Source organism: Malus sylvestris, chromosome 13 (assembly GCF_916048215.2).
Source record: "Malus sylvestris chromosome 13, drMalSylv7.2, whole genome shotgun sequence".
NCBI lineage: Eukaryota > Viridiplantae > Streptophyta > Magnoliopsida > Rosales > Rosaceae > Malus > Malus sylvestris.
Window position 1 is genome coordinate 3772116 of NC_062272.1, and position 25965 is coordinate 3798080.

At 36.9% G+C, this 25965-nt stretch overlaps 3 protein-coding genes across 4 annotated transcripts; 2 read left to right on the plus strand and 1 right to left on the minus strand.

Moving 5' to 3' along the window:
* The first annotated feature begins 9633 nt into the window (after window positions 1-9633).
* On the plus strand, window positions 9634-11175 carry LOC126594970 (protein BIG GRAIN 1-like E). Its single transcript, XM_050261259.1, has one exon. It carries the CDS (start codon window positions 9977-9979, stop codon window positions 10982-10984), a length of 1008 nt encoding a protein of 335 aa, XP_050117216.1. The 5' UTR covers window positions 9634-9976; the 3' UTR covers window positions 10985-11175.
* A 7485-nt stretch (window positions 11176-18660) lies between these two features.
* Window positions 18661-20306, plus strand: LOC126594971 (uncharacterized). The gene is made up of 2 exons (XM_050261260.1): window positions 18661-19034; window positions 19281-20306. Exons 1-2 carry the CDS (start codon window positions 18765-18767, stop codon window positions 20007-20009), a joined length of 999 nt encoding a protein of 332 aa, XP_050117217.1. The 5' UTR covers window positions 18661-18764; the 3' UTR covers window positions 20010-20306.
* Window positions 20307-20441: 135 nt separating this feature from the next.
* LOC126594972 (uncharacterized) lies at window positions 20442-21883 on the minus strand. Of its 2 annotated transcripts, none has more exons than XM_050261262.1 (2): window positions 21759-21883; window positions 20442-21593 (listed from the first exon to the last, which is right to left on the minus strand). In XM_050261262.1, exons 1-2 carry the CDS (start codon window positions 21826-21828, stop codon window positions 20599-20601), a joined length of 1065 nt encoding a protein of 354 aa, XP_050117219.1. In that variant the 5' UTR covers window positions 21829-21883; the 3' UTR covers window positions 20442-20598. The 2 variants fall into 2 exon arrangements, with proteins under 2 accessions (XP_050117219.1, XP_050117218.1); XM_050261261.1 differs by having other exon boundaries at window positions 20442-21614.
* Between the last annotated feature and the right edge of the window lie 4082 nt (window positions 21884-25965).

Below are 25965 nucleotides of genomic sequence, written 5' to 3' on the forward strand. Positions count from 1 at the left end.
CAGTCTATGATTTTCTGAAACCAAGTGCTATGGCTCAAATTCATAGTCAATCTTATTGCCAATTTTAATAGGAATAGTTGACATTTGAACCCAATTTTTTTTAATTATTTTTATATCCGTAATAGTGCGAAAAGGACTCCAAGTTATCCAAGAATAGCGGCTTTGAGTTTCTCGACCCTTTGCCCTAGCTAAGATAACAAATGAGGCTTAGGGTCATTGGATATATTTAGTAGGGATAATATGAGGGAAACCAAATTTTTAAACCAAATGATGTGCTATCAATAAGAAACAAGCATGTTAATCGACACATAGTTAATAATCCAATTATCTACAACCACATCATTTAGTTTTCAAATTTGATTTAAACAATAGCAATACCCATATAACACTTTCTTAAAAGAAATGAGCTAAAGTGAGACACAGCTTATGAGTACGTACATAGTGTAAAGTAACTAAACAAAATGCAAGAAATAAGTGAAATTTCGTATATTATACTATAGACTAGGGGTGGGCACGGGTCAGGCCGGGCCGGGAATTACATTTTCTAATATAGGAACCGGAACTAACCCGGCCTATTTCAAACGGACCGGTTCGGGCCAGGTCCACGGGTCCTTTGTTTTTTTTTCCGTTTATTTATAAATAAAATAAAATAAAAAACTCAAATTTGCACATATTCATTCCCAGCACAGATTCACTCCCTAGATTTTGCACAAAAGAAGACTAGTACTTTCTTCCAATGAGCAGAGTAGCCTCACTTCTCTGGTTCACTAGCCTATAGCCAGAAAAACCAAATGGTTCTGCAATTAATATATCGTAGGAAAAAGGGAAATGTATAGCCTTATGGTAAAATTCCTTTGTTTTTATTCCTAGTTAAATTGCAATAGCTTTAAGGGGCATTCGTAGGGATGGGCAACGGTTATGGCGGACGGGTAACCGCAGTTACTTACCCATAACCGTTTAAGCTTTTACCCGCATAACCGTTTACCCATTGGGTATTTACATAAACGGCTATACCCATACCCATAACCGTTTATAAACGGTTAACCCTACCCATAACCGCATACCCATTTAACCATAACCGAGTACCCGTTTATGCATTTTTAACCCGTTTACTCTCTTTTTTTTTCATCCATCTACCTATTTTTTTAACAACCTGAAAATTAAAAAGAAATTTGTCATAATTTTATTTTTCTAACAATTAAATACCGTTATAAATACATTTAACATGAATTTTTGTATTAACGGCAATATCATTTATGAATATATGCGATGTCTCCCAATTATTTGACTGTCAATCTATTACAAGAATCATGCATGGTTGTAGGTTAATTAATATTCTTGTATACATACATATATATATATATATATATGTGTGTGTGTGTATGTATGTAAGTACGCATCAGTCTGCTAATAAGCTGATTTGATAAAAATTTGAAACATATGTTCATCGATCGAAGCCATTTAATTGATTTCTAATTTTTGGGTCAAATACTTAATGAAAACATGAGGCCAATTAAATATATATATATATATATATATATATATATATATATATATATATATATAGGTACGCATCAGCCAACAATAACATGTTTCTAAAAGCTCAAGGTAATCATTATCTTGAATTGGCCAAAGCTCCAAAAGACTCCAGAACAAAACTGTTGAACACTCTAATGTTTTAGCACATTCAATCACATATATTAAATATTGGCCCGTTCTATCAACTATGTTTTTCTCTCAAGTGAGGCATATATATATTATGGCCCTTTATAACCAAATATGTTTCGGGATAATAAACTTAGCTAGAAACTAATTTTTTTTTTTAGTTTTACATATATTAAAAAAATGGTTGAATGGGTACCCGTTTATAACCGCGGGTAAAACCCATAACCGTCCATTTAAATTTCACGGGTAAACGGTTATACCCATAACCATTTATTTATTTAAACGGTTACCCATAACCGTAACCGTCAAATTTAAATGGGCGGATAACCACGGTTACCCATAACCAATGGGTATTTGCCCATCCCTAGGCACTTGTGCCCTAAAAAAAACGGATACAATTGAGGCAAGCTTAAATATGGTTATGGTGTCAATTTACAAAATAGTGAAATGAAGAAGGCTGCATGCTTGTTCTAGAAATGTGCATCAGTGACTGCGATTAGATGAGGGAGCAACACTTTCAAATACCAATTTCAAAGGATAATACAATTGAGGCAACCCCATTTCCACATGCATCGAAAAAGAATACGAGAATCCTAATTTCAAAAGCATAATACAGAAATCTGAGGCACCTATGCATTTCCACTTTCATTTAACACTTCCAAATACCAATATTAAAGTTAAATAACAAAATCCCAAACAACAGAAATTGCAAAGCCGAAATAACAACAGAAGTAATAATATTTCAGTACATAAAATGGAGATTTGAGTTTGTGGGATATGAAATTTATGTTTAAGACAATAAACCCAGAATTTATTTGGAGTATGAATATGCAATTTGAAATTAATTAGAGGGACCCTAATCAAAATTTAAAACTTGATTAAACACTAAGAATTTGCTTCTGAATCGCACGAATAGTTCAAACCTTTTACCTGAGAATGAATAGGCTAGCTGCTACGACGAGAGAGAGAGAGAGATTGCAAATTCAAAATTGGGGCTTTGGTAGCTGGCCAAGTAAAAGAATCTAGGCTGGTAGCATCGTAACAGTGTCCTTAACGGCAGTGATGGGGTGATGGTGGTCGCGACAATGGGGGTGTTATCGAAGATGAGAGAATCGAGGTTCTGGGACCTGGGTTCTCTGGGTCCTGGGATGTCGTTGAGAATGATGGCTAGATGGGTAGTGCCGTTGTGTTGGTCGCGGCGGAGGTGATGGGCTGGGTTCTCTAGGATGTCGTATAAGTCGAGGGAGTTGAGGAGGGAGTGGTGGATGGTGGTGGAGATGTGAGACTTGAGAGTGAGACTAATTATGGAAACCTGGATGACTTGGGTACCCTAGAAACTAACGATTCAGATTGGATGGTAGGTTATCATTCAATTTGGACCGTTCATTATAATTAGAAACGGATCGGTTCGGGGACCCATTTTTCCTGGGTTTAGGACTCGGCCACCCTGTAAATGATACGGGCTCGCCCCGCCCTGCCCCGTTTATTTTCTCACACATTTGGAACAGGCCCGTACCCGCCTTGAACCTACATTACCCGCCCCGACCTGCGATTCCTCTACTCGTTTGCCCACCCCTGCTATAAACAATGTTCTAAAAATCGGCCTAGGCAGCTGCCTAGGCGCTGGGCGGAGGTGTGCTGATGCGATTAGGTCTGAATCGTTAAGAAAAATCGGGGAGCTGTTAGGCGCCCGCCTAGGCGCTCTTAGGCGGCCTAGGCAGTCTAGGCGGAGTGAAATGGTTTCCTGGGAAGAAATTTCAAACAGAAACCCAAAATCGCAAACTCAAATTTGAACTTGAAATTAACATGCAAAGCATGGGTTAAGCTACCTAAGTTTCGAACGAGACTAAGTCGAGCTCATGTGACCCCAAGTTTCAACGGGTCCCTCGCCGGAGCTCCACGCCAGAAGCTCAATTTTCAAAGGTTGTAGCTCAATTCCATTATAGCAACTCTCACCGAGAACCCCTGCTTGGATTCTCCTACTTTCCATCACAGAATTTAACATGTAGAGGTATCATAAGGATCCCCAAGTTGCGCAAGTCTTGCATTTGGTGGTTTGGGGTCTCAATTTAATTGGATTTTTTGGTGATGATGCATGGGGCTCTCTTTGGCTACGATGGTTTAGAAAGAAGGCAGAGAGTTCGAAATGAGAGAGAGAGCGAGCTGTAATCTAAGAGGAAAAGATGATTTCGACAGAAGGCAGAGAGTTCGAAAAGAGAGAGAGAGAGAGAACCGGTTTTCAAAAACAAAAATGATGGTGATGTGTGAGTGTAAGAATTGGTGGTTGAGTGTGTAGGTTTAGAGAGAGAGTGAGAGAGTGACGTGAGGGAGGTGAGAGAGAGATGGGACCGGTTGATGGGGAATGATGCATGCTCTGACCGGTTTTGGTGCTCCAAAGTTCAAAGTAGGACACTAATAAAATCATAAATAAAAGAGAGAGGATTTCAGGGATGATACCAATGGGCGTTGTTTCGTTAAGTGATAACTAGCATGGCTTCCTAGTAGTTTTATAATTAACCATCAAACCCACTACGTCAGATTTTTACTTTTATTTTTTTAAAATTAGATATAATCATTCAAAATGTCTTAAGTTATATGGTATATATGCTTAATATGTTTTTAAATTTTAGACTTTGTTGGATACTCTTTTTGTATTTTATCATTCTTTTATTATCTTATCAATGGATTTCATACAAGTATAATTTTTTTATGTGTCAATATGCATTTTTTTACAAGATATACAATAAATTAACCTAAATCCGCCTAGGCGCCCGCCTAGATCTCGCCTAGTTGGCTAGGCACTAGGCGCTAACTCGCCGCTCGACTAGCACCTAACGGTTTTTAGAACCTTGGCTATAGATAAAAATAATCCTAATTAAGGGCTCATTTGGAAGTAGTTTTAAAATGATTGAAAGCTCTTGGTTTTAGGTTCCAAAAACGCTTTTAACTGCTTGTTGAAAGAAGCCCTGGATATGTGCTTCTTGCAGGAAGCACTTCAAGTGTTTTTTAAGATTCACTTGGATTTTTACTAAATATTGGTTTCAAAAACAATTTTCACCAAAAACGTTTTCAGTCATTTTAAAAACATTTCAAAACGAGCCATGACTTTAATTATGTTTCACTGTATTTCTAGAAGATTAAAAACTAAAGCACTTGTTCTCCACGAGGTGAAATTAATCCAATATTGTAAGTCGCCGAATATTGAGTTTGGTCTATTATCTTGTGATGTATTTATTGACCATGGTTATGGTGGATTCTAAAATGCTACTTAGTGATATATCAATGGTTAATTTGCAGTTCAACAAAAAGCCGCAGGTGTTGTTTTCAAAGGGGGTCCATTGAAACGACGCACGTCATCACACGGAGTTATGGACTGGCCTTTTCCTACCAGGCCCAAGAAAAGACACAATGACTGATGGTAACAGAAGTAAATAGACCACCTCAACACGTGTCAGACTCTGAAACCCAAAAGTACACAATTTTGAAGAATTCGTGGTCGTAGTACTGAAGGATTGAAATTTGCCAACAGGATTCTCTTCAAATCTTTTGGTGAGGATTATGGGGATTCGTAAATCGTATCCGTTCATTATACATTATGCGGTCAATTTTTATCAGGTACTATTTGTATTTAATTTTAAATAAAAATATTTAAAATGATTTATAACCGAATAATGTACGATAAACAGATATAATTCACAAAATTCAAGCGAGGATTCGGATTCTGAAATTTGAACTAAATTCGGCCCCACAAACGTTCACAATTTTTAAGTGTTGTAAGCTCATAAGAGAGGCCGGCCCAAAGGGCCAAAAACATTTGGAAGACCTAATAAATGCAATTGGGCTGAACCCATTTATCCCATGTCAGCCCAATGTCTGTCTCCAATCAATAGAATTTGAGTCAATAATAAAAGGTTTATTCAATCACAAATGGTCCTTTATTATTGTAAAAACATAATTTTGGTCCTTTATGTTTTAAATCAATCAATTTCGACTGTCTACGTTCTAAAAACTAAAAAAGACGTGATTCATGGGAAGAAATAGAAATCACAAGGATATCCGATAATTTGTTATAAAAACTGTTATTAACATTCTAAAATTTTCTCCTTAGTAAAAAAGAAAACAAATATGAGTGGAGTATGACTACTTTATATTGCTAATACAATTTTTTTCCGTCTATCATACACCTAATTTTCTCACTTTTAGTGGAATTTATCACATCTTTAGTCAACATTTTTTTATTAAAACGATTTCAAACGAAAGAGAGATCGACCTCAGAACATTAGATGAATATATGAATATTCTTAACAAGTTAAACTATAAGTTCTCTGCGTTTTTTATCATCGATAAATAATATTAACTTGTGCGGACCAAAAATGGAAAATTGGAACTTCAAGTGTATCTATAATGCCTAAATGTATGGCCAACACTATTTTAAGTGATTCGAAATTAAACGATAACACAAGAGGACATTAAATGCTTCTCTAAGTCATATTGCTCAAAACAAGCTAGGAGACACGTACGACGTCTTTGTTGGGAATAGTAAGCAATTTTGTTTTTCAAAGTGACATATTGGAGCAATGTCTTTTCAAGAGACAAGAGGGTTCGAATTTGGATAACATAATGCAGATACTTTTAGGTGGTAGAGCACTATGTATGTAGCTAGTTTGGCCACGTTTTGATTTTAGCATGGCTTATATATCTTTCTTTAAGATCTCTTGAATAATTTCATTTGAGCGATATTTTTGCAAATATTTTAATGGTTCAAATAATTTATATATAATTTTTTAAACATATGATATTTTGTCTATGCTAAGGAAGAAAAATGGGCTAAGCCTTACAATGAGCTAATCAATAATAATTTGGTTTGAATTTGCCTTTAGTAATAATCGAACCTTAAGAGCTCTCACTTATAAGTGAAAAAAAAATCACCAGATGTAAAAATTAGCCGACCATACTAAGCAGCCGACCAACTTATATTTTAGTTTACCATTCACTAATTATCCTTGTAAAAAATTAGATAAATTCAAAATCATCAAGACATTCAATTATAGTTAATATAATGAGAATACGGTTTTCAAAGAAATGCTAAATGTCTTCGATTAATCTAACAATTACATAGTTTCAAATTTGGGTGACTGTTCGTATAAATTAATCTTCAAGAGAACATAAAAAATATACAATTAGATTGTTGTACATTGTAGAGTGAGCCTTAAAAAATCTCTCAGTTGCAGCTCTATATGTGTGCACTTAGGTACCGTTTGGTACGCAGACGGGACGGAACAGGACAGGACGGGACGAGACGGAACAGATGATGTAAATGTTGAAAAAGATAAGGAGAAATTTTGTCATAAAATGTTATAAATTTGTGTTCCACGGATGTGGAACGGGTCGTTCCAGGGGGGAGAGGTGGAACGAAAAATCAGCCAAATTTCGTCCCATGAGACAACCCATTCCACAGTTTTTAGGCGCACCAAACGTGGGACGAAACGGCTCGTCCCGTTCCGTCCCGTCCCGTCCCACGTACCAAACGGTACCTTAGTTCTTCTTGTAGTTCAAATGTTCAGACAAAGTTATTAAAAATAAAAGAAAATATTATAAAGGATTGTTTCACATATAGTTCATAAAAATTCATGCAGTTGGGTTCCATGCACTTCCAACAATTCTTATCTTATCTAATTTTTTTCTCTTTTCTAACAATACTTTTGGGTAATTGCGTAAAGCCCAGGTTGATTGAGATTTTGAGAGGAGAATATTGCTTGCCAGCAATGAGACTTGTGGACACTGTGGCGGTATGGCCTATGGGGTGAGAATGGGGGACATTTTAGGGTTCTGTCCCATACTGTCTAAGCAACTTAACGCAAGGTTTTGTTTAGTGGGGACTTCAATTGGGCCTTTGTTCCCCTATAATCTTAAGACTCTAAACCTTGTTAATCGGTATATTATCTTAAGAAAGCCTTCATTTTTGCATTAGCTTTGAATTTTGAGGTTTTTCCACCATATTGTGTATGAGATATGATCCCGTGTTTGAATTTTGAGGTTCTTTTACTATAGATTGTCAGAATTCAGCCGTGTAAATCTAATAATCCATTGCACCGGTGCATCATAACAATTTTGTGACTTTTGATCAATGTGCAAGACTGCAAGTCACACACACCATATGAAATCAAGGTAAGTTTTAGAATGCATGGTGCACAATAAAGAAAGCTACAAAACATGCTGAGATGAATCTATCAGAGATTATGCAGGATTGGCTAAGAGAGAATACAGACGGAAAATTGTGAGTCACGACAAGCATATTGTCTCCTCTCTCTGACCCATTAGGCAGTACTGCATAATTCGGATCCTAACAGTCGGCCTAACACGCCATATTTTTGTTGGCTAGACCAATCAAATTTGAGTTTTTGTTGGTGTGGGACAATAACGCATTTCAGATAAGAGGCAAATATAAGTTACAAGTCCTCCTGGAAAATGCGATTGAGCTGATTGCTGGCAAATGCAGAAATTGAGCTTATCTGGTAGTGGAAAATGGGGGTAGATTTATCATGCATGGCGAGATAAGTGAATTCATTGGTATTGTGCATATTTGGTCGTAAACATGCGCGTGTGCTCACACCCACACGCACACTGCCGGAATGCCCCAAACACCAAGGAATGGGAGAGACTACATTTTTTTATTTCAGTGGGCGGGCCAAATCAATTGACTACACCAAGGAGTTCCAAAAGAGAAAAGTAAAAGATGAAAGCTGTGCTGCATGTCTGCTTCTTTAGCATTAAAAGTTAAAGGGCCTCTCCCACAATACTCCTTTTTGATAAGAGATTATCCCTTCTTTTTTCCCTGGTGGGGCTTGGACAATAGAGATTTTTCAATGAGTTGAAAATACGGACCGGTACATCAAGTATATTAATATAATTAGTTATAGATTTTTTGTTAAGTTTCTAATCAATTGTGGATTATTACACGTGATATATCGAACCGTCTTCCTAACACATTGAAAAATTCTACTTCTTTGAATACTTCCCTTCATTTTCCATAGAAATCCAAAGAAAAGTTTGTCTAGCCATTTTAAGTTACAAGGTGATCCACTGAGATGATTACATATGTGCCAGAAATTAGACTAAGATCACATCACCCCTAGTGCATTGGATTGTAATTGTGCATGCATGCTTTCTAGGAAGAGTAGTGGTAGTTCACACATGTGATTTATAAGAAGAGTATTATAACGGTTATTCACGCATCAATGCATGTGCACATGCGTGATTAACTGTGCATAATATTTTTCTTGTCGTTACAAGTTTGAGGCTGGTCAACCAACAAATCTGTAGTTGATTACTGACACTGTTTAGTATAGTTTTCTAAACCAACTTCTATTAGGATGCATTAGTGTTCAAATTCCAATCCTTGTAACTACTTTCTCTGAATGTAAAACCAAGACTTTAAATGAGAGGAGGCAGCAAGATATTACTGGGCCATAGAAAAATCTAAGCCAGTAAAAAATTACTTGGCCAACAATAAACTTTCATTTTATTTTATATTAAAGAGTGACTTCCAAGCACAGAAAAGTTTGGTAGCATCTACCAAATTCTCCAAACCTGTAATGATATGCACAAAATAGTCAGCAAAACACTAAACACTACATGCCTATAGCCCCCATAGGCCATAGGCAACACCCCACTTGAGAGCCAATTCCCCATCTCCTCATCCTAAAGATTAGAAGCCCTAGAATCCAAGGAAACACATATCCTTTGCCCTTTCCCACCATCCCCAGCACAAACTCCTCTGGTTTTAATTAACTCAGTGCTGACTCATTACAAGGATAAATGTGAAAGCTTTTTCCTTCCTTCGTAGTAAATGCCCCACTCAAAGAGAATGACTTGTTATACCATTGGAAACATATTTGATATTTCAGATCAATAATATGATATCATGTGTTTTAAGTTTCTCATATCATATCGCATTATTAATTTGAAAGATAGCATCATTTCAACGTCTTTGTTTCGTAATAGTCTTTCTCCTTTGAAAAACCTCCAAAAACACACAATCATATAGAGTTGAAATGCATACTTATATAGACTAAAAAGCACATGAGTTGATTATTTTAAAGCCAGCTTCCCCACTACTAGCAATCATTTCAAACCCATAAGTCTCTCCACAATCTCACAAAACCCTCCTTTTATCTCACAACTCTTCCCTCCCCTTTAATACCGTCAACACCAGTCACAAATTCAAACAAGCTTTACCTGCACACCAAAAAAAAAACCCCACATATTCTTATTACACAAATTCAATTTGAAAATTTCACAGACCTCAAACATGTCCATGATTAGTACAGGGGTGCTTTCAGCAGACCCCGGAGCTGATAAGATACACAAGAAATTGTTCCACCACAGGAACGACTCCGGCGAGCTCGATGTTTTTGAAGCTGCAAGGTACTTCTCAGGATACAATGAAGCTCCCAGCAGCCATAAAAACAACAAGACATCGGCATTTTCGCAGAGGATGATGAAAGAAGACAGATCGTCATGGAGAGGAGGCAGAATCAGCCTTGACATGCCTATCAGACACATGCTCCATCATCCTCAGCAAAACCCTAATCACCATAACCACGTGGCGATGGAAAAGCAAAGCAACATCAAAGACAAGAAGTACAAGCAACCAAGCTCTCCAGGCGGGAGGCTGGCCAGCTTCCTGAATTCTCTATTCAACCAATCGGCGTCCAAGAAGAAGAAGTCGAAATCCAGCGCCACACAGTCCATGAAAGATGAGGAGGAGAGCCCGGGTGGGAGAAGGAAGAGGAGGAGCAGCATTAGTCATTTTCGAAGCTCTAGCACCACGGATGCCAAGTCCGTGTATTCCTCATCCAGTTCAGGATTTCGAACACCTCCACCTTATAGCCATGCTCAAATGGTAGCCTCCAATAGCTACAAAGATTTGAGAAGCTATTCGGATAATCACGAGCAGCAATATCAACAGCAGCAGCAGCAGCAAACGGTTTCCTTATCAAAGTACAATACGAACTTCGATGAGAAAAGATCATCAAACAAAGAACTGACTTGGTTGGATCATGAGAAGTTCAAATTATCGGAGAAGTATAAGATTAGTTCCGACCAGGACCACAAGGGTTTGCTCAGGAGGCTCAGTGAGGTTGTTGATGACGAGCGGGAAGATGAAGGTGCAGAGAGTGATTCGAGCTCTGATCTTTTCGAGCTGCAGAATTATGACTTGGGTTATTACTCGAGCGGCCTTCCTGTGTACGAAACTACAAATGTAGACAACATCAAGATCAGATCAGTAACACCAATTTCCAATGCCTCATCCTAAAACCTACATTTGTGTTGGATTATGCATATGTGGTTGAGAAAGGAATTAAAATTTCCTACATTTGTCTTTTTAAGTTCTCTTATCTTAAACTTCCATTGGCCTTTTTTCTATGTATGTACAGTTGAGAATGTTTGTTTTCTGCTTTTACTTTGCTTTTGGAGATATATATGTATATGTTAAGATTTTTAGTATACTTGTATCTTATATTTCTTGATTTTTTAAAGATTCTTATATTTCTTGATTTTTTAACAGTTAGATGTTAAAAGTTAATGCTTTACTTAAACTGATTCTGCTTTACTGAAACTGATTATGTGTAAAAGGGCTAACTGTTGCCTTTATCAGTCGACCCATTCTCTTTATCAGTCGACCCATTTACTTCAGTCGGCTTATGTATTGAGCCATATATATATCATAAATATCTAAATGAAAATATAGATCTCTGTTTTTACAAAAAGCATCAGCCCTCTGTTTCCAAAGCTCTCTGCACTCTGTTTCTTTGATTTTCAATCTTTATCATTTTATTCAAGTTTTATTAATGATGAAAGATTGTCTAAATACCAACATGGTATCAGAGCCAATCTGATCAAAGAGTGGGGCGTTTTTTTTTATTATCAAAAAGGGGGGAAATTCTAAGTGAAACCCTAGAATCAAAATTTTTCAAATTCATGGCTGGTTCAAGTAGCAGTGGTGAGATTTGAACTCCTATCTTCAGTGGAGTAAACTACGACTTCTGGAGGACAAATTTGAGAACAATTTTTTGTATCTCATGATTTGTGGAGCTTGATTGAAGATGGCTATGTTGTACCTCCAAGCACTGTGGTTTTGACAGAGACTCAAACAAGGGAGTTGAAGGTAAACATCAAGAGAGATGCAAAAGCTCTTGGGGTCATCCAAAATGCTATCTCAGATGAAATTTTTCCGAGAATCTCAAATGAGACAAGTGCCAAATCAGCTTGGGATGTGCTGGAGAAAGTCTACAGAGGTTCTACTAAGGTAAGGGTTGTCAAACTCCAATCTTTGAGAAGAGATTTTGAGTATATAAGAATGAAAGATGATGAATTGCTAGATGATTACCTGAGTAGATTGTCTGAGATTATTAATCAAATGAAAAGCTATGGTGAAATCTTGTCTGATGAGAGAATAGTTCAGAAGTATCTAATTAGCTTGCCAAGAAAGTATGACAACATAGTTTCAATCATAGAGGAGACTAAGGATTTGTCAACTTTGAGTGTTGAAGAATTGATTGGTTCTCTCAAAGGTTTTGCTCAGAGATTATCTAGGCATGACAACAATGATGTAGAAAATGCTTTCCAAACACTTACAGTGAATCCAAAAACTCAAGCTAGTTCAAGTCAAAGCAAAGCCAACTCCAACAAGAATTGGAAAGGCAAAAACAAAGCGTGGGAAGGAAAGGGTAATTTTGAAGAGAAGAAAAAGGTTGAGAAGAGTTTGTATGTTTCAAAGTGCAAAATTTGTGACAAAGCTCATTCCAGTGAATGTTGGTTCAAAGGAAAAGTGAAATGCCACAAGTCTAGCAAATTGGGGCATATGCAAAAGGATTGTACCTACAAAGATAATCAGCTAGCTCACTACACCAAAGCAGAAGATGAAGAGACCAATATGTTTTATGTTGGTCATGATACAACCGTCCAATAAGAAGCTAAAGTTTGGTTTGTGGACAGCGGCTGTAGCAATCATATGACGGCGAATAAGAACATTCTCCATAATGTTGACACTACAAACCTAACCCGAGTGAAGATGGGAAATGGGCAGCTAGTCGATACATTGGGAAGAAGTACTATTGCCGTGCATACGAAGAATGGAAAGATGTTCATCAAGGATGTCATGTTAGTTCCTGATTTAAAGCAAAATTTGCTAAGTCTTGGACAACTCATTGAGCATGGCTACTACTTATATTTTGGAGACAATACTTGCAAGATATATGATAGGAGGAATCGTCAACAACTCGTGGCTAAGATTGAGATGAGGAAGAGTAGAAGTTTTCCACTCACAATTGAGTATGCAACTCAATCTGCATTCAAGATGGAAGTGCAAGAAGATTCAAAGCTATGGCATAAAAGGCTTGGCCACTTGAATTTTCAAAGTCTCAAGAAGCTACAAGAAAAAGAAATGGTGCATGGGTTGCCGAGTATCCAAGAAAATGAAGAAATCTGTGAAGGGTGTGCACTTGGGAAGCATCATAGAGATTCATTTCCACATGGTAAAGCTTGGAGAGCAAAAGTTCCATTGGAATTGATTCATACAGATGTTTGCGGACCCATGAAGACCTCTACTCAAGTGGGAAACAAGTATCTTCGTGGATGATTATTCCAGAATGACTTGGGTATACTTTCTAAGACAGAAATCAGAAGTGTTCTCAATCTTCAAGAAGTTTCAAGCTATGGTTGAGCGACAATCTGGGTATCTAATCAAAGTTCTTAGAAGTGACAGAGGAGGAGAGTATACATCCACAAAATTTGATAAGTTTTGTCAAGATATTGGCTTGGAAAGACAACTTACTGTCAGCTACACTCCACAACAAAATGGAGTAGCTGAGAGAAAAAACAGAACCATAGTCGAAATGGCTAAGGCAATGTTACATGACAAGGGAATACCTCAATATTTGTGGGGTGAGGCAGTTAATACAGCGGTCTACTTGATGAATAGGCATCCAACAGTGGCAGTTGAATATAAGACACCATTTGAGGCATGGAGTGGCAGAAAGCCTTCCGTGAATCATTTGAGAGTGTTTGGGTCAATCTGCTTTGCTTATGTTCCGAAAGAACTAAGACAAAAACTTGATGAGTCAAGTGAAAGATGCATTTTCGTAGGCTATGCTTCATACACAAAAGGGTACAGACTCTACAATTTAAAAAGGAAGAAAGTTGTGGTTTGTAGAGATGTTCTTTTTAGTGAGAAATCTTCGTGGGATTGGAATAAAGCAACCATCCGAGAGGAATCTGCACAAATCAGAATTGAAGAAGAAAATCAACCAAATGAAGAGGAAATTGAGCCAGAAATTCCACAATTATCACCTGAAAACAGTCCTCAAGCTCACTCTCCTACACTTTCAAGTCCAAGTTCAACGCCGGTTCGGTTAAGGAGCTTAAATGAAGTCTATGAAAGCTGCAATTTTTGTGTTGAAGAACCAGAAAACTTTGATGATGCAGTGAAAGAAGAGACTTGGAAGGCTGCAATGCAAGAGGAGATCAATGTCATTGTGAAAAACAAGACATGGGAAGTAGTGGACAGACCTTGTGACAACTCCGTCATTGGAGTGAAGTGGATTTATAAGACTAAGCTCAATCAAGATGGTTCCGTTCAAAGGAACAAAGCTAGATTGGTAGCAAAGGGTTATTCTCAGAAACCCGGAATTGATTTCCAAGAAACATTTGCACCGGTAGCTAGGCATGAAACAATCAGAGGCCTTATTTCCGTAGCTGCTCAGAAGGGGTGGTTTCTACACCAACTTGATGTCAAGTCGGCTTTCCTAAATGGAGTCCTAAAAGAAGAGGTGTTTGTTGACCAACCTCAAGGATTTGTTCTTAAAGGACAAGAGCACAAGGTGTATAAACTTAAGAAGGCACTTTATGGCCTGAAACAAGCTCCGAGAGCATGGTATGGAGAGATCGACTCATATTTCAATGAAAGAGGTTTTCAAAGAAGTGAGAATGAACCTGCCCTCTATGTCAAAACAGAAGGTATTTCAGATATCCTTATTGTTTCCTTATATGTTGATGATTTGGTTTATACTGGAAGTAGTCATAATATGATCTTGAATTTCAAGAATGACATGATGAGGAAATATGAGATGAGTGATCTAGGCATGTTGCATTATTTTTTGGGAATTAGTATCATTCAATCAAATGATGGTATCTTTATTACTCAAAAGAAATATGCAAAAACACTTCTAGAAAAGTTCAAAATGGTTGGTTGCAAGCCTGTTGCAACACCTCTAGTTGTGAATGAAAAGTTTCAAAGAGAAGATGTTAGTGGTGATGCTGATGAATCTGTGTATAGAAGCCTGGTTGGGAGTTTGTTGTATTTGACAGCGACTAGACCCGATGTTATGTATGTTGCAAGCTTGTTGTCCAGATTTATGCACAAGCCTACTTGCATTCACTATGGAGCTGCAAAGAGGATCCTAAGATACATACAAGGTACACTTGACTTTGGTATTATGTATGAAAGGAATGTTAAGCCCAAATTGTATGGGTTCTGTGATAGTGACTGGGGAGGTAGTGTGGATGACTTGAAGAGCACATCTGGCTATACTTTTACATTAGGGACTGGTGTATTCTCTTGGGCATCTAAGAAACAGAAATCAGTTGCACTATCAACGGCAGAGGCTGAGTATGTGTCGGCTTCAATTGCAACTTCTCAAGCAGTGTGGCTGAGAAGAATTATGCAAGATTTTGGTGAGAAACAAGAATCAGGAACTCATATCCTTTGTGACAATAAGTCAGCTATTGCCATGAGCAAGAATCCTGTCTGTCATGGTAAATCAAAACATATTGCTCTGACGCATCACTACATCAGAGGTGTTGTGGAAGACAATGAAGTGGATGTGGTCTACTGCAAGACAGAAGATCAAGTTGCTGATATCTTCACCAAGGCATTACCAAAGGACAGATTCATCTACCTAAGAGAACTTTTGGGAGTGAAGCAGCAAAGCATTAAGAGGGAGTGTTAAAAGTTAATGCTTTACTTAAACTGATTCTGCTTTACTGAAACTGATTATGTGTAAAAGGGCTGACTGTTGCCTTTATCAGTCGACCCATTTACTTCAGTCGGCTTATGTATTGAGCCATATATATATCAGAAATATCTAAATGAAAATATAGATCTCTGTTTTTACAAAAAGCATCAGCCCTCTATTTCCAAAGCTCTCTGCACTCTGTTTCTTTGATTTTCAATCTTTATCATTTTATTCAAGTTTTATTAATGATGAAAGATTGTCTAAATACCAACATTAGATTCTTATATTTCATGACCAGTATCTAATGGCTAAAAATCTCAACATATAAGATACAGCAAACATACTAAAATTTTTGGCATACATCAGCGTTGCTATATATGTTTTTGTGGAGTGCTGGAAAATAAGAAGCGTCAGAAGTGCAGCAGTTTTGGGATTGTGCCGTGCCGATCGATTTCGATGATCAGAATTTTATATGAGATGCTCCACTACCAGATTCATGGAGAAACAACGCATCATAACTCACACCATGTGAAACTCATTCCTGTTACTTTTCATGATCACTTTGTACAAGAAGCGCAATTATGTTATATGTTAATTATTTTCATGTGGGTTCTCAGCTGTGAATGTTTGATATGTGCATGTAAATATTTTAGTTTTTTTTCCAAAATTTAGAAATATAGTCACTCTCAAGCAGTTCTCAATGCTCGAATCTTCTTCAAGTGGTCAAAATGATTTGTGAACTAAAGTCTTTATATTGTTAAAATTTGAAATTTGATTATAATTCTTATATGTATTTGATATAATCACTATCTCAACAGTAAAATGGTAATTATAATAAATAATATATTCACATGAATTATATTTGACAGTTAGATAATAATTATACAAGGTTTCATATAGTATGTTTAAAATTCGGGAGCACTTTTAAAGGTTCCTCAAGCAAAAGCTTGAACCACTCTCAATTACCCTCGGGTTGTTGAAATTCTAAAACTCTATAAAAGTGGACTAAAAGTCTTCTACATGTCAAGAGTTTAGCTAGCTAGTTTTCAAAATTCTCCACAAATATATTAGGTGTATATAAATTGTTTAGTGTAAGTGTACACTCACTATATATGTTTAAAAACTAGTAGTTTTACATGAGATTTGTTTTATATCACAATCTATTTACACTAAAGAGAGGAAAATTTTGAAAATTTAATAAGAGGAGATTATATAGTGACACTCCCATTTAGTATGCATATGTCACATATTTCACTTTCACATATATGCAGGGACGTAGAATGGATAGCAAATTGAGTTTGATTCGTGGAGGTACATGGGAAAAGGCATTAAAGTTTAATAAGATCTTTACTGGGGGTAGATTTTCTTCTACCTTTTGTTAGGCTTCTGTCTAATCAAATGATCAACAGTAAGGCAATTAATTAAGCCTTACTCTATTTTCTCATCATTAGAAACAACATATAGATTCTAGACAAGGCCAAATTAACGTCCTTTTTAAGATCAGATGATGACAATTTTTTTTTTTTTTGAAAAGGATAAGATGATGACAATTATTCAACAAAAGTGCTTTCCCATATTTTTCCTTTATACTTTATAATCCTTCTTGGTGCTGTGGCAACATCCACATATTTTATGATCCAAATGGTTTGCAATTGAGATATAAGAGCAGCCGCCAACTGTGACTAGTTGGGGGCAAGGTATTGTCAATTTGGAGAAGGATAAGTCTCCATCTACCTACCCACCGAAACAGGTGAACCGGTGAATTGCAAACCAACTCCTTAAAAGTCAATTTATCAAGCCATGATTTGCCAAATTCGAACGCTGCATCACATACTCAAGGAGAGAACTCTGGCACGACAACTAAGGTTTAACATAGGATTGAGTAAAATCAAAATACAAAGTCCTATATACTATGAGAAATATCCTATACGAATGACGTGATCTGACATCCTTACTCAAGTTTTAAAAATTATGTTTGTCCTAGTAAGAGATTTTTTATTGTAGAGTCCGATTGACTCATGTTATGAGTACAATATACACAAAAAGATATATAGTCGGTTGTAAGGCAGATTCTCTTATATTTGTATCCGTATATATGCGTGAACACAATGCATGTTGAAGAAAGTAATGAATGACTCGGTTGGAAGTACTTTTAAAATGTTTGAAAGCGTTTTTAGAAAAAATATTTTTGGATTCCAAAAGCACTTGAAGTATTCAAGTATTTTTCTAGGACTCATTTGCATTTTTATTAAAAATTGATTCCAAAAATATTTTCATCAAAACGCTTTTAAATTAAGAAGCCCAAAATTAGAGTTTGGATTGATAAAAAATCTTGGCCCTTTTGGATATAGCCTTTTAGAAAGACCGAGGACTGTAAGAGCAATTCCACCAGAGTGGAATTTGCCCAGCCCTCAGTCCAAAAAACGTGCCGGGCCTCTGTCAATCAAGTCCACCCCATGAAATGAACTGGTACCCAGCCCGAGCTGGGCAAGAGCCCAACCCAAAAGAGACTGAGACAAAAGCCGGGGAGGAAGCCTGGCGCGTGCGATTCACGCCGGTTGGGCGCGAGTGCCCGACACGGTTTCAGAGCCCGGGCCCGCGTGACAGGCGCACTGACTCCCCCCCCCCGAGTTGGCGACGTGGCTTTCTTTCGGCCGTTGGATTTCCAACGGTAAAAAAAATTTAAATTTTACTTTTAACATAGACCGTCGGATCAAAGATCAACGGTCCACGTTTTTTTTACAAAAAAGTAAATAAAAAAAAAAAAAAAAGCCCCAACGGTCAGAAATATGACCGTTGGCCACGTGGCAAGTCCCTGGCTCTTGGATTTGAATATTTTTCAAATCCAACGGTCCAGATTAATTAACTATATTAAAATTCATTAAAAATTATTAAAAAATACAGAAAAATTATTAAAAAATACAGAAAATTTTTAAAAAATTACAGAAATATTTGAAAAATGTTAATTTTTTTCCTATAAATACCTAACCCTCATCTTCTACCTTTACACCACATTCCAATATTTTCTACACTTTCTATACTATCTACATTTCAATATTTTCTACACTTTAAGAGAAAAAAATGTCTTCGTGGAAGCTCATTGAAGATGTTACGTTGTGTGAATGTTGGGTTCACACTACTCATGATCCGATTACGGGTAATGAGATGGATAAGCGAGAAATGTGGAGTAAAATTACGAAAGCGTTTTGTGATGTACATGGAGAAAACGCCAGAACTAGTCAAGGTCTTCAAGGTCGTTGGAAAAAACTCAACGCATCCTTTACTTGTTGGAAAAACGCCATCTCTCATGCTTCCGGTAACCTCCGTAGTGGGACAAGTTTAGCGGATCAGGTGACAATATTTTTATTTATTTATATGCATTCCACTCACATTAATATTTTGATTTATTTAATTTCGTATGTAATTTTTATGTTATTTCTTATGTAATTTTTATTTAATTTCTTATGTAATTTTTATTTAATTTCTTATGTCATTTTTATGTAATTTATATGCATTCCACCCGTATTAATATTTTGAATTTATTTATTTGTGTTACACCCGCATTTTTTAACACTATGTTATCCCACATTTTTATAGACACTACAAGCTCAAGCATTCTACAATTCAAAGAACGGGAACAAATCATTCACTAGATGGAAATGTTGGCAAATTGTCAAAGATTGCCCTAAATACAAAATTGTGGCAACTGGTCCAGAAGTTGTCATGCACGGTATGGGTCTACATAGTTCTCCAGAACCAGACATGGCCAAACAAGAAGCCGACACATTTCAAGACACGGAAGGGATGCCTGAACAAGTGCCCGAGACCCAACCGACTCGTCAGTCCCTCAGGCCCGTAGGTAAAAAGGCGTCAAAGAAAAAAGGTAGTTCTTCCAAGAATGACTACACTAAATATATGGAGGAACTTACTCGCCAAGGTGAACTGAACATGGCACGAGAAAAGGTTAGAGATGAGGAAAAAGTTGCTGCTATGGCAGCAATATTAGCAGCTACTGAGGCCCGTGATGCGGCGGCTGAGAGACAAAGAGAAGTAGTTAATCGAGAGAACGAGCTGGTTAGAGAAGCACTTCATCGAGAAAATGAATTGCTTCGAGAAGAAAGGATGGCTCAAGCAGATCGTGACACTATGAGCAAGTCTCTAGTAGGACTGTCTCCGAATTCTAAATATTTTTGGACATCGGAAAAAAGAGATGTCATGCGAAGGAGGCGTGCAAGAGATGCGGAAACAAGTCAAGGGGGTTCTAGCAACTTTTGTGACAACCAAGATCCTCGCACCACATATCCTAGCTCGAGAGACTTTGTATAATTTTTATGTATTTTTTATGTTTTTTCCTTCTTTTTTCTTTTGAACTTTATTTAATTTCTTATGTTTTTTTCTTTTTTTAGGTTTGAACTTTATTTAATTTCTTATGTTTTTTTCTTTTTTTAGGTTTGAACTTTATTTAATTTCTTATGTAATTTTTATGTTATTTCTTATTTATTTTTAAAACTTTATTTATTTTTATTTAATTTATTATGCAATTTTAATGTAATTCTTTATTTATTTTTAAAACTTTATTTCTTTTGTACTTTATTTAAACACATGAAATAAGATTACATAAACTCACCAAATAAATTTAAAAACAAAACACACTACATAGAATTACATAAACTCACCAAATAAACTTAAAAACAAAACACACTACATAGAATTACATAAACTCACCAAATACATAAAATTACATAAACTCATTAAATAAACTTAAAAACAAAACACACTACATAGAATTACATAAACTCACCAAATACATAGAATTACATAAACTCACTAAATAAACTTAAAAACAAAACACACTACATAGAATTACATAAACTTAAAAAAAAGATCGTGACATTATTCAACCACAAGCCTCATTCTAATTATCTTCGCCTTCATGCAATCCCCACTGGTGCTCAATCAAGTCATTCTGGTGGGTTACGTGCCAGTATGGCTCTTGCACATTAGTGTAACGTTGAACGATCAATTCATTGTAACGTCCATCGCGTTCCAACGGCTCGTGTTGCACTGGATCTTCGGTCCCATCATGAGCACAATAGATACGTGTTCTTGAGTTGTTCATCGGATCCGGCTCATATTCATCGACGCCATCATAATCATACTCATCTTCAACAATCATGTTGTGGAGAATAATACACGTCATCATGATGGATCGAAGAGCCTCGACATCAAACATTCTAGCTGCAGCCCTGATAATCGCCCAACGAGCTTGCAGGATACCAAAACAACGCTCGACATCCTTCCTACACCCTTCTTGACATTTTGCAAAGTGTTTTTCCTTTTCAGTCTGTGGATGTGGCACTGTTTTGACAAATGTTGACCACCTTGGGTAAATGCCATCTGCAAGGTAGTATGATCCCTCGTATTGGGTACCATTAATGGTATATGTGCATCTCGGCGAGTTTCCTTGCAGCAGTTCGTCGAACACTGGGGATTGGGCAAGGACATTTAAGTCATTCTGAGCTCCTGGAACACCAAAAAAAACATGCCAAATCCATGTATCAAATGAAGCCACCGCTTCCAAAATGATGCTTTTGGTTCCTTTTCTGTTGCCATATGCTCCTTGCCACGCACTTGGACAGTTTTTCCAAGTCCAGTGCATGCAGTCCATGCTTCCAATCATGCCAGGGAAGCCTCGCATCTCACCCTTCCTCAGAAGCCTTCGCATGTCCCTTGGCGTGGGTGTCCGGAGGTACTCATTGGTGTAGAGGGCTTCAATTGCAGAGCAAAACCGCATCAGGGACTCCAAAACAGTTATTTTTCCCATCCTCGCGATCTCATCCACTTGATCTGCAGATGCTCCATATGCAAGCATTCGCAAGGATGCCGTAATTTTTTGCTCGGGAATAAGACCTAGAACATGAAAAGCATCCTCTTTTTGCACAAAGTATGAATCATGGTTGCAAATATCACTCATGATTTTGTTGAACAAATTTCATTGCATTCTAAAACGCCGTCTAAAAATATGATCAGGGAATATGCTATTGGGAATAAAATAATCTTCCAATAGATTTTTACCTCGTTTTTCCCTTTTTCTATCGAGGTTTGCAACACGTCTTGGTTTGGCTATCTGACCCACAGCTTCCATGACACGGCGGGAATGTGAGGCCTTCTACCTTCTATGGTGATCATCCTCATCCTCCTCCATGAAGAAAGCCTCATCTCCACCTCCACTTCCACCTTCCTCAAGATTGGCCAATTCTACCTGTTGTGCCAACAACCTTTGTTGTTGCTCCTGCAACTGTTTATACACCCTTCTTGAAGAAGACATTGTAATAAAAACTCAAGATTTGAAAACGATGAACAAGGATTCTGAGCTAAAAAGAAGGATTGAGCTTGGTGTGAGGATGGATGTAGGGATGTAGGGTTTATATGGACAAAAAAAGCAAGGATGGGGTTCTGGACAATGTCACGTGGCACTACGTGATTGGTTGAAAATCTTATCGAAATCTTGGCTAAATTATTGTAAACCGGAAGTGACACGTGGCGTGTCGGGATTGGTCGAAAATATTATCGGAAATCTATCCACAAAATAGTACGTTCAGATAATGACACGTGGCATGACGTGATTGGTTGAAAATCTTATCGAATTCTTGCCTAATTTATTGTAAAACGGAAGTGACACGTGGCGTGTCGGGATTGGTTGAAAATCTTAGCGGAAATCTATTCACAAAATAGTACGTTCAGATAATGACATGTGGCATGACGAGATTGGTTAAAAATCCTATCCGAAATTAAAACTATTTTATTTTCTTATTCTTTTAGACAAAATTTAAAAATATTTTAAAGGGGCTGGGTGCCAGCGCATTTTGTAGGGATGGAGATCGTTTGTGCCAGCACATTTTTTCACTATGTGCCAGCGCATTTTTTTAGGGGTGGAGATGTCTTAGCCTATTACTGTTCATTGGAGTCTGTTACTGTTCATTTGAGTGGATAAATGCGCTGGGTGCTGGCGCAAAGTCCTTAGGGGTGGAATTGCTCTAACATTTGATGCATGTTGCACCAAAAGGTCCCAACCAAAGCATGTAACTGTAACTACCAGAGTGAGTGGGAGGAGGGTCCAAACTTATTGCTCAAATAAATCAAATGTTACACTAATAATAAACATCTTGCTTTCCCTCGTACCCAATTAAATTCTCCTTTCTTTTTTAAAAGGCATATGCAAAGTAAGAACTCAAGCTCCCTTAACCACTTCACAATAATGGTCATTATCTCAGTATCAAATGCATGCTGGCTCCACTTTTTGAACCTTCTCATACACATACATATATATTAAATGTGAGAGAAATTTACATGTAACGTGTTACTTATACATTTTTTCTTATTGATCTCTCTCATCATGTGTTAACTTTTTATCTCTCATCATGAACGGTTAGCAAATAAGATATTGCCCAAAATGACACGAAGAAAGAATGAAGAGGTATGAACAGAAGACCAATCACATGAGCCCTCCAGAAAACTTAACCTAACTAGCTCTATATTCCATTAGAAGTTTCAAGACGCATTTGAATCTTATGATCTTTGTGTGTTTTTCCAAGCACTTCTGGTAAACTAACGCATAGACAGACAACAACATCGTTACTCATGTAGGATGTTCCTCAAGGGTCGGGACAGCTACAAATGCCGTTACAAGCACACATGCAATATCGTGAGTGCTCAAATGATATGACATCTTTTGGAACTATGTAGGTCAGAAGAGTTAAAAGAGTTTGATAGTTTGTCTAACTATGTTCGGACTGAGACGTCTCAACTGCAAACATAATATCAGGTGTGAATTTAAACACGAAGACCCACTGTAATTTATTTTTTTGCCTCAAACTCAAATTATGTACAATGAGAGTATCAATTATTGCAAACAATATAGAATGATCATTAAAAACCCAACCTAACGTGATGAATGAGATATTACTCACATCACATGACTGGAAAAAAAATAGTATTATTCCCACATTTATTTTATCTTTCACACAATCTTGTTAATTTTTGTTATTGATCTGCTTCAATTCATTTGATCCAATAGCCGAAAATTTGAGAAGAGTGTGTGAGAAATAAAAATGAATATGTGGATGACATCATCCATGTATTGCTAAGAAATCTGAATGTATTAGATAGTATATGTCGAATGATTCCAATCAAAATCTGATCATCATCTAACCTAATATAAGCCCAGAAAATTTCATTAGATTAAGTTGGCAAGGCATTTACATGTGATACAATCACAACCCATTATCTGAAACTAAAGAGAAAAAAACTTTTAAAGCCTTCACTGACCTGGATCCTGGCCATCACAGCCTTGGTGCATTCCAGATAGCATCAACTGCTCTCCTCTTCTGATCTTCCTCGTGTCCCAAATTGCCCCACAATATACGGTCACTCCTTTTGTTCCAACACATCATACTTATCCATGAAGGTAGGGCACGGCCACCCATCAGTTCAAATGTTCCTTGACAAAATTAGGGTTTTACCAAACTTAGGGTTTGATAAAAAAGAAAGGTTCGATTTTGTTTTTGTCCTTTTCACAGGGGATTATCACACACCAAAGAGAGATCAATGTATGTTGCAACCCAATGCCATTTCGGAAAAAGCAAGCTATGTTACATGAGCTTTTGGGCACCAGTACGGTGTAAGAGCAAGTTCTACCCACAATTTCGTATCAAAATATCATGATAAGTACGTGAAAACAGAGTCAATAGCCTTAAGGACTGCATCCAGATTCGTATAGGAAGTTTCAAACATATATTCGTTTTTCACTAGACTAAATTTCTTAGGGTTAACACTTCTTTTTAATGTGAAAGTGATTGTGTGTGTCGAGTACGAAGGCACATTGGATGAAAGCCTGCAACTATGCATTCGAGTTATCACTTTTTCATGCAGGCTGGTTGTCTTTCTCGATTGGGTTTTGGGTGAAGTCCAAGTGTCCATGGATGTAAGCTTTTAGTCACAGAAGTTGGGCTGAGTCATTCTCTCTGGCCTTGGCCCGTGCGACTGCGCACTCCCCCAAAACCAAAAAGCACGTCCCCTTGGTCCTTGGTCACATAATGCCATCACAATGTTCACTACTACCTCTTTCTCCCCATAAAATCAAACCGGCCTCTCTTCATAAAAGAAACATCACCTTTTTGTCACAATGAATTCAAATCAAATGTTCCAACTCAAAAAAAAAATAAAAAAATGTTAATTATAAAATTCATATTTTTAAAAATGTAAGTTAAACGTAAATTTTTACATCTTATATGTGCATCTTTTATGGTTAGATACTTTTTATAGTTTACCCAATTATCTATTCTTCGAAACGTTTAATCGGTAGATTTTTAGTCAAATCTACAATAATTACGATCTAACAATTAAGATTCAAGAGTACTACATAATTTTTACTCTTGACTGTTCAAATTTTTAGCAGAAAGTCGGTCCAAATTTCAGATTTTTCAAATGACATGTGTAATGAATTTACGACGTACTTCAGAGTATTGAATGAGTTATTTTAAAAATACAAATTCAAAATTTAACAATAAATGAAAAAGAAATACCTGAGGTTTGGTCATTTTCAAAGTTTTGTTATGTTTTGAGTGTTTGAGAAGCAGGCAATGAAAAGTGGTAAACTCCAAAAGAGAAACCAGCTACAGCTGCAGGAGCGGTCCACTCCTCCCATAACCATCTCATGCCTCCCAGTTTCCAGCTTTTCCAGACTGACAGTTACACGCGTCATCCATCCACAGCATACACATGGCACAATGGGTACTTGTCATATCTTTTTTATCCTTATCTCATTACAGTTAGACAATCTCACAGTAAATAACAATACTAGTAAGCCACACGGTAAAAAAATTCCTATAATTACATATATTTATTCAACATTGCTAATTCTGGACGGGGACTCTCTTCGAATTTCATTATCGGTAACTCAAAGAGCATGTAATTTGAATCGTTCAAATTGAGTCTAACTGTACTTATTAGTTGATTCTACTGACACACTACATACAAACTAAAAGCTCGAATCTTATTTTTGCTCTCTTGAACAGTCCGAGTTATTTGGTTTGGTTTAAGACTATGAGATTCGGTGAGGATTCAAATTCAAAAAAAATTAAACCCCCCCAAAAAAAAAAGAAAACCACTTGACTTGGAGAATAATTTTGGATTTTATTAATTTACAATGCATTTATAATCTTTTATTATTTTTTAAATTTAATTAAACAATCTAATTAGAAAACTTTGATTTATGATTGAA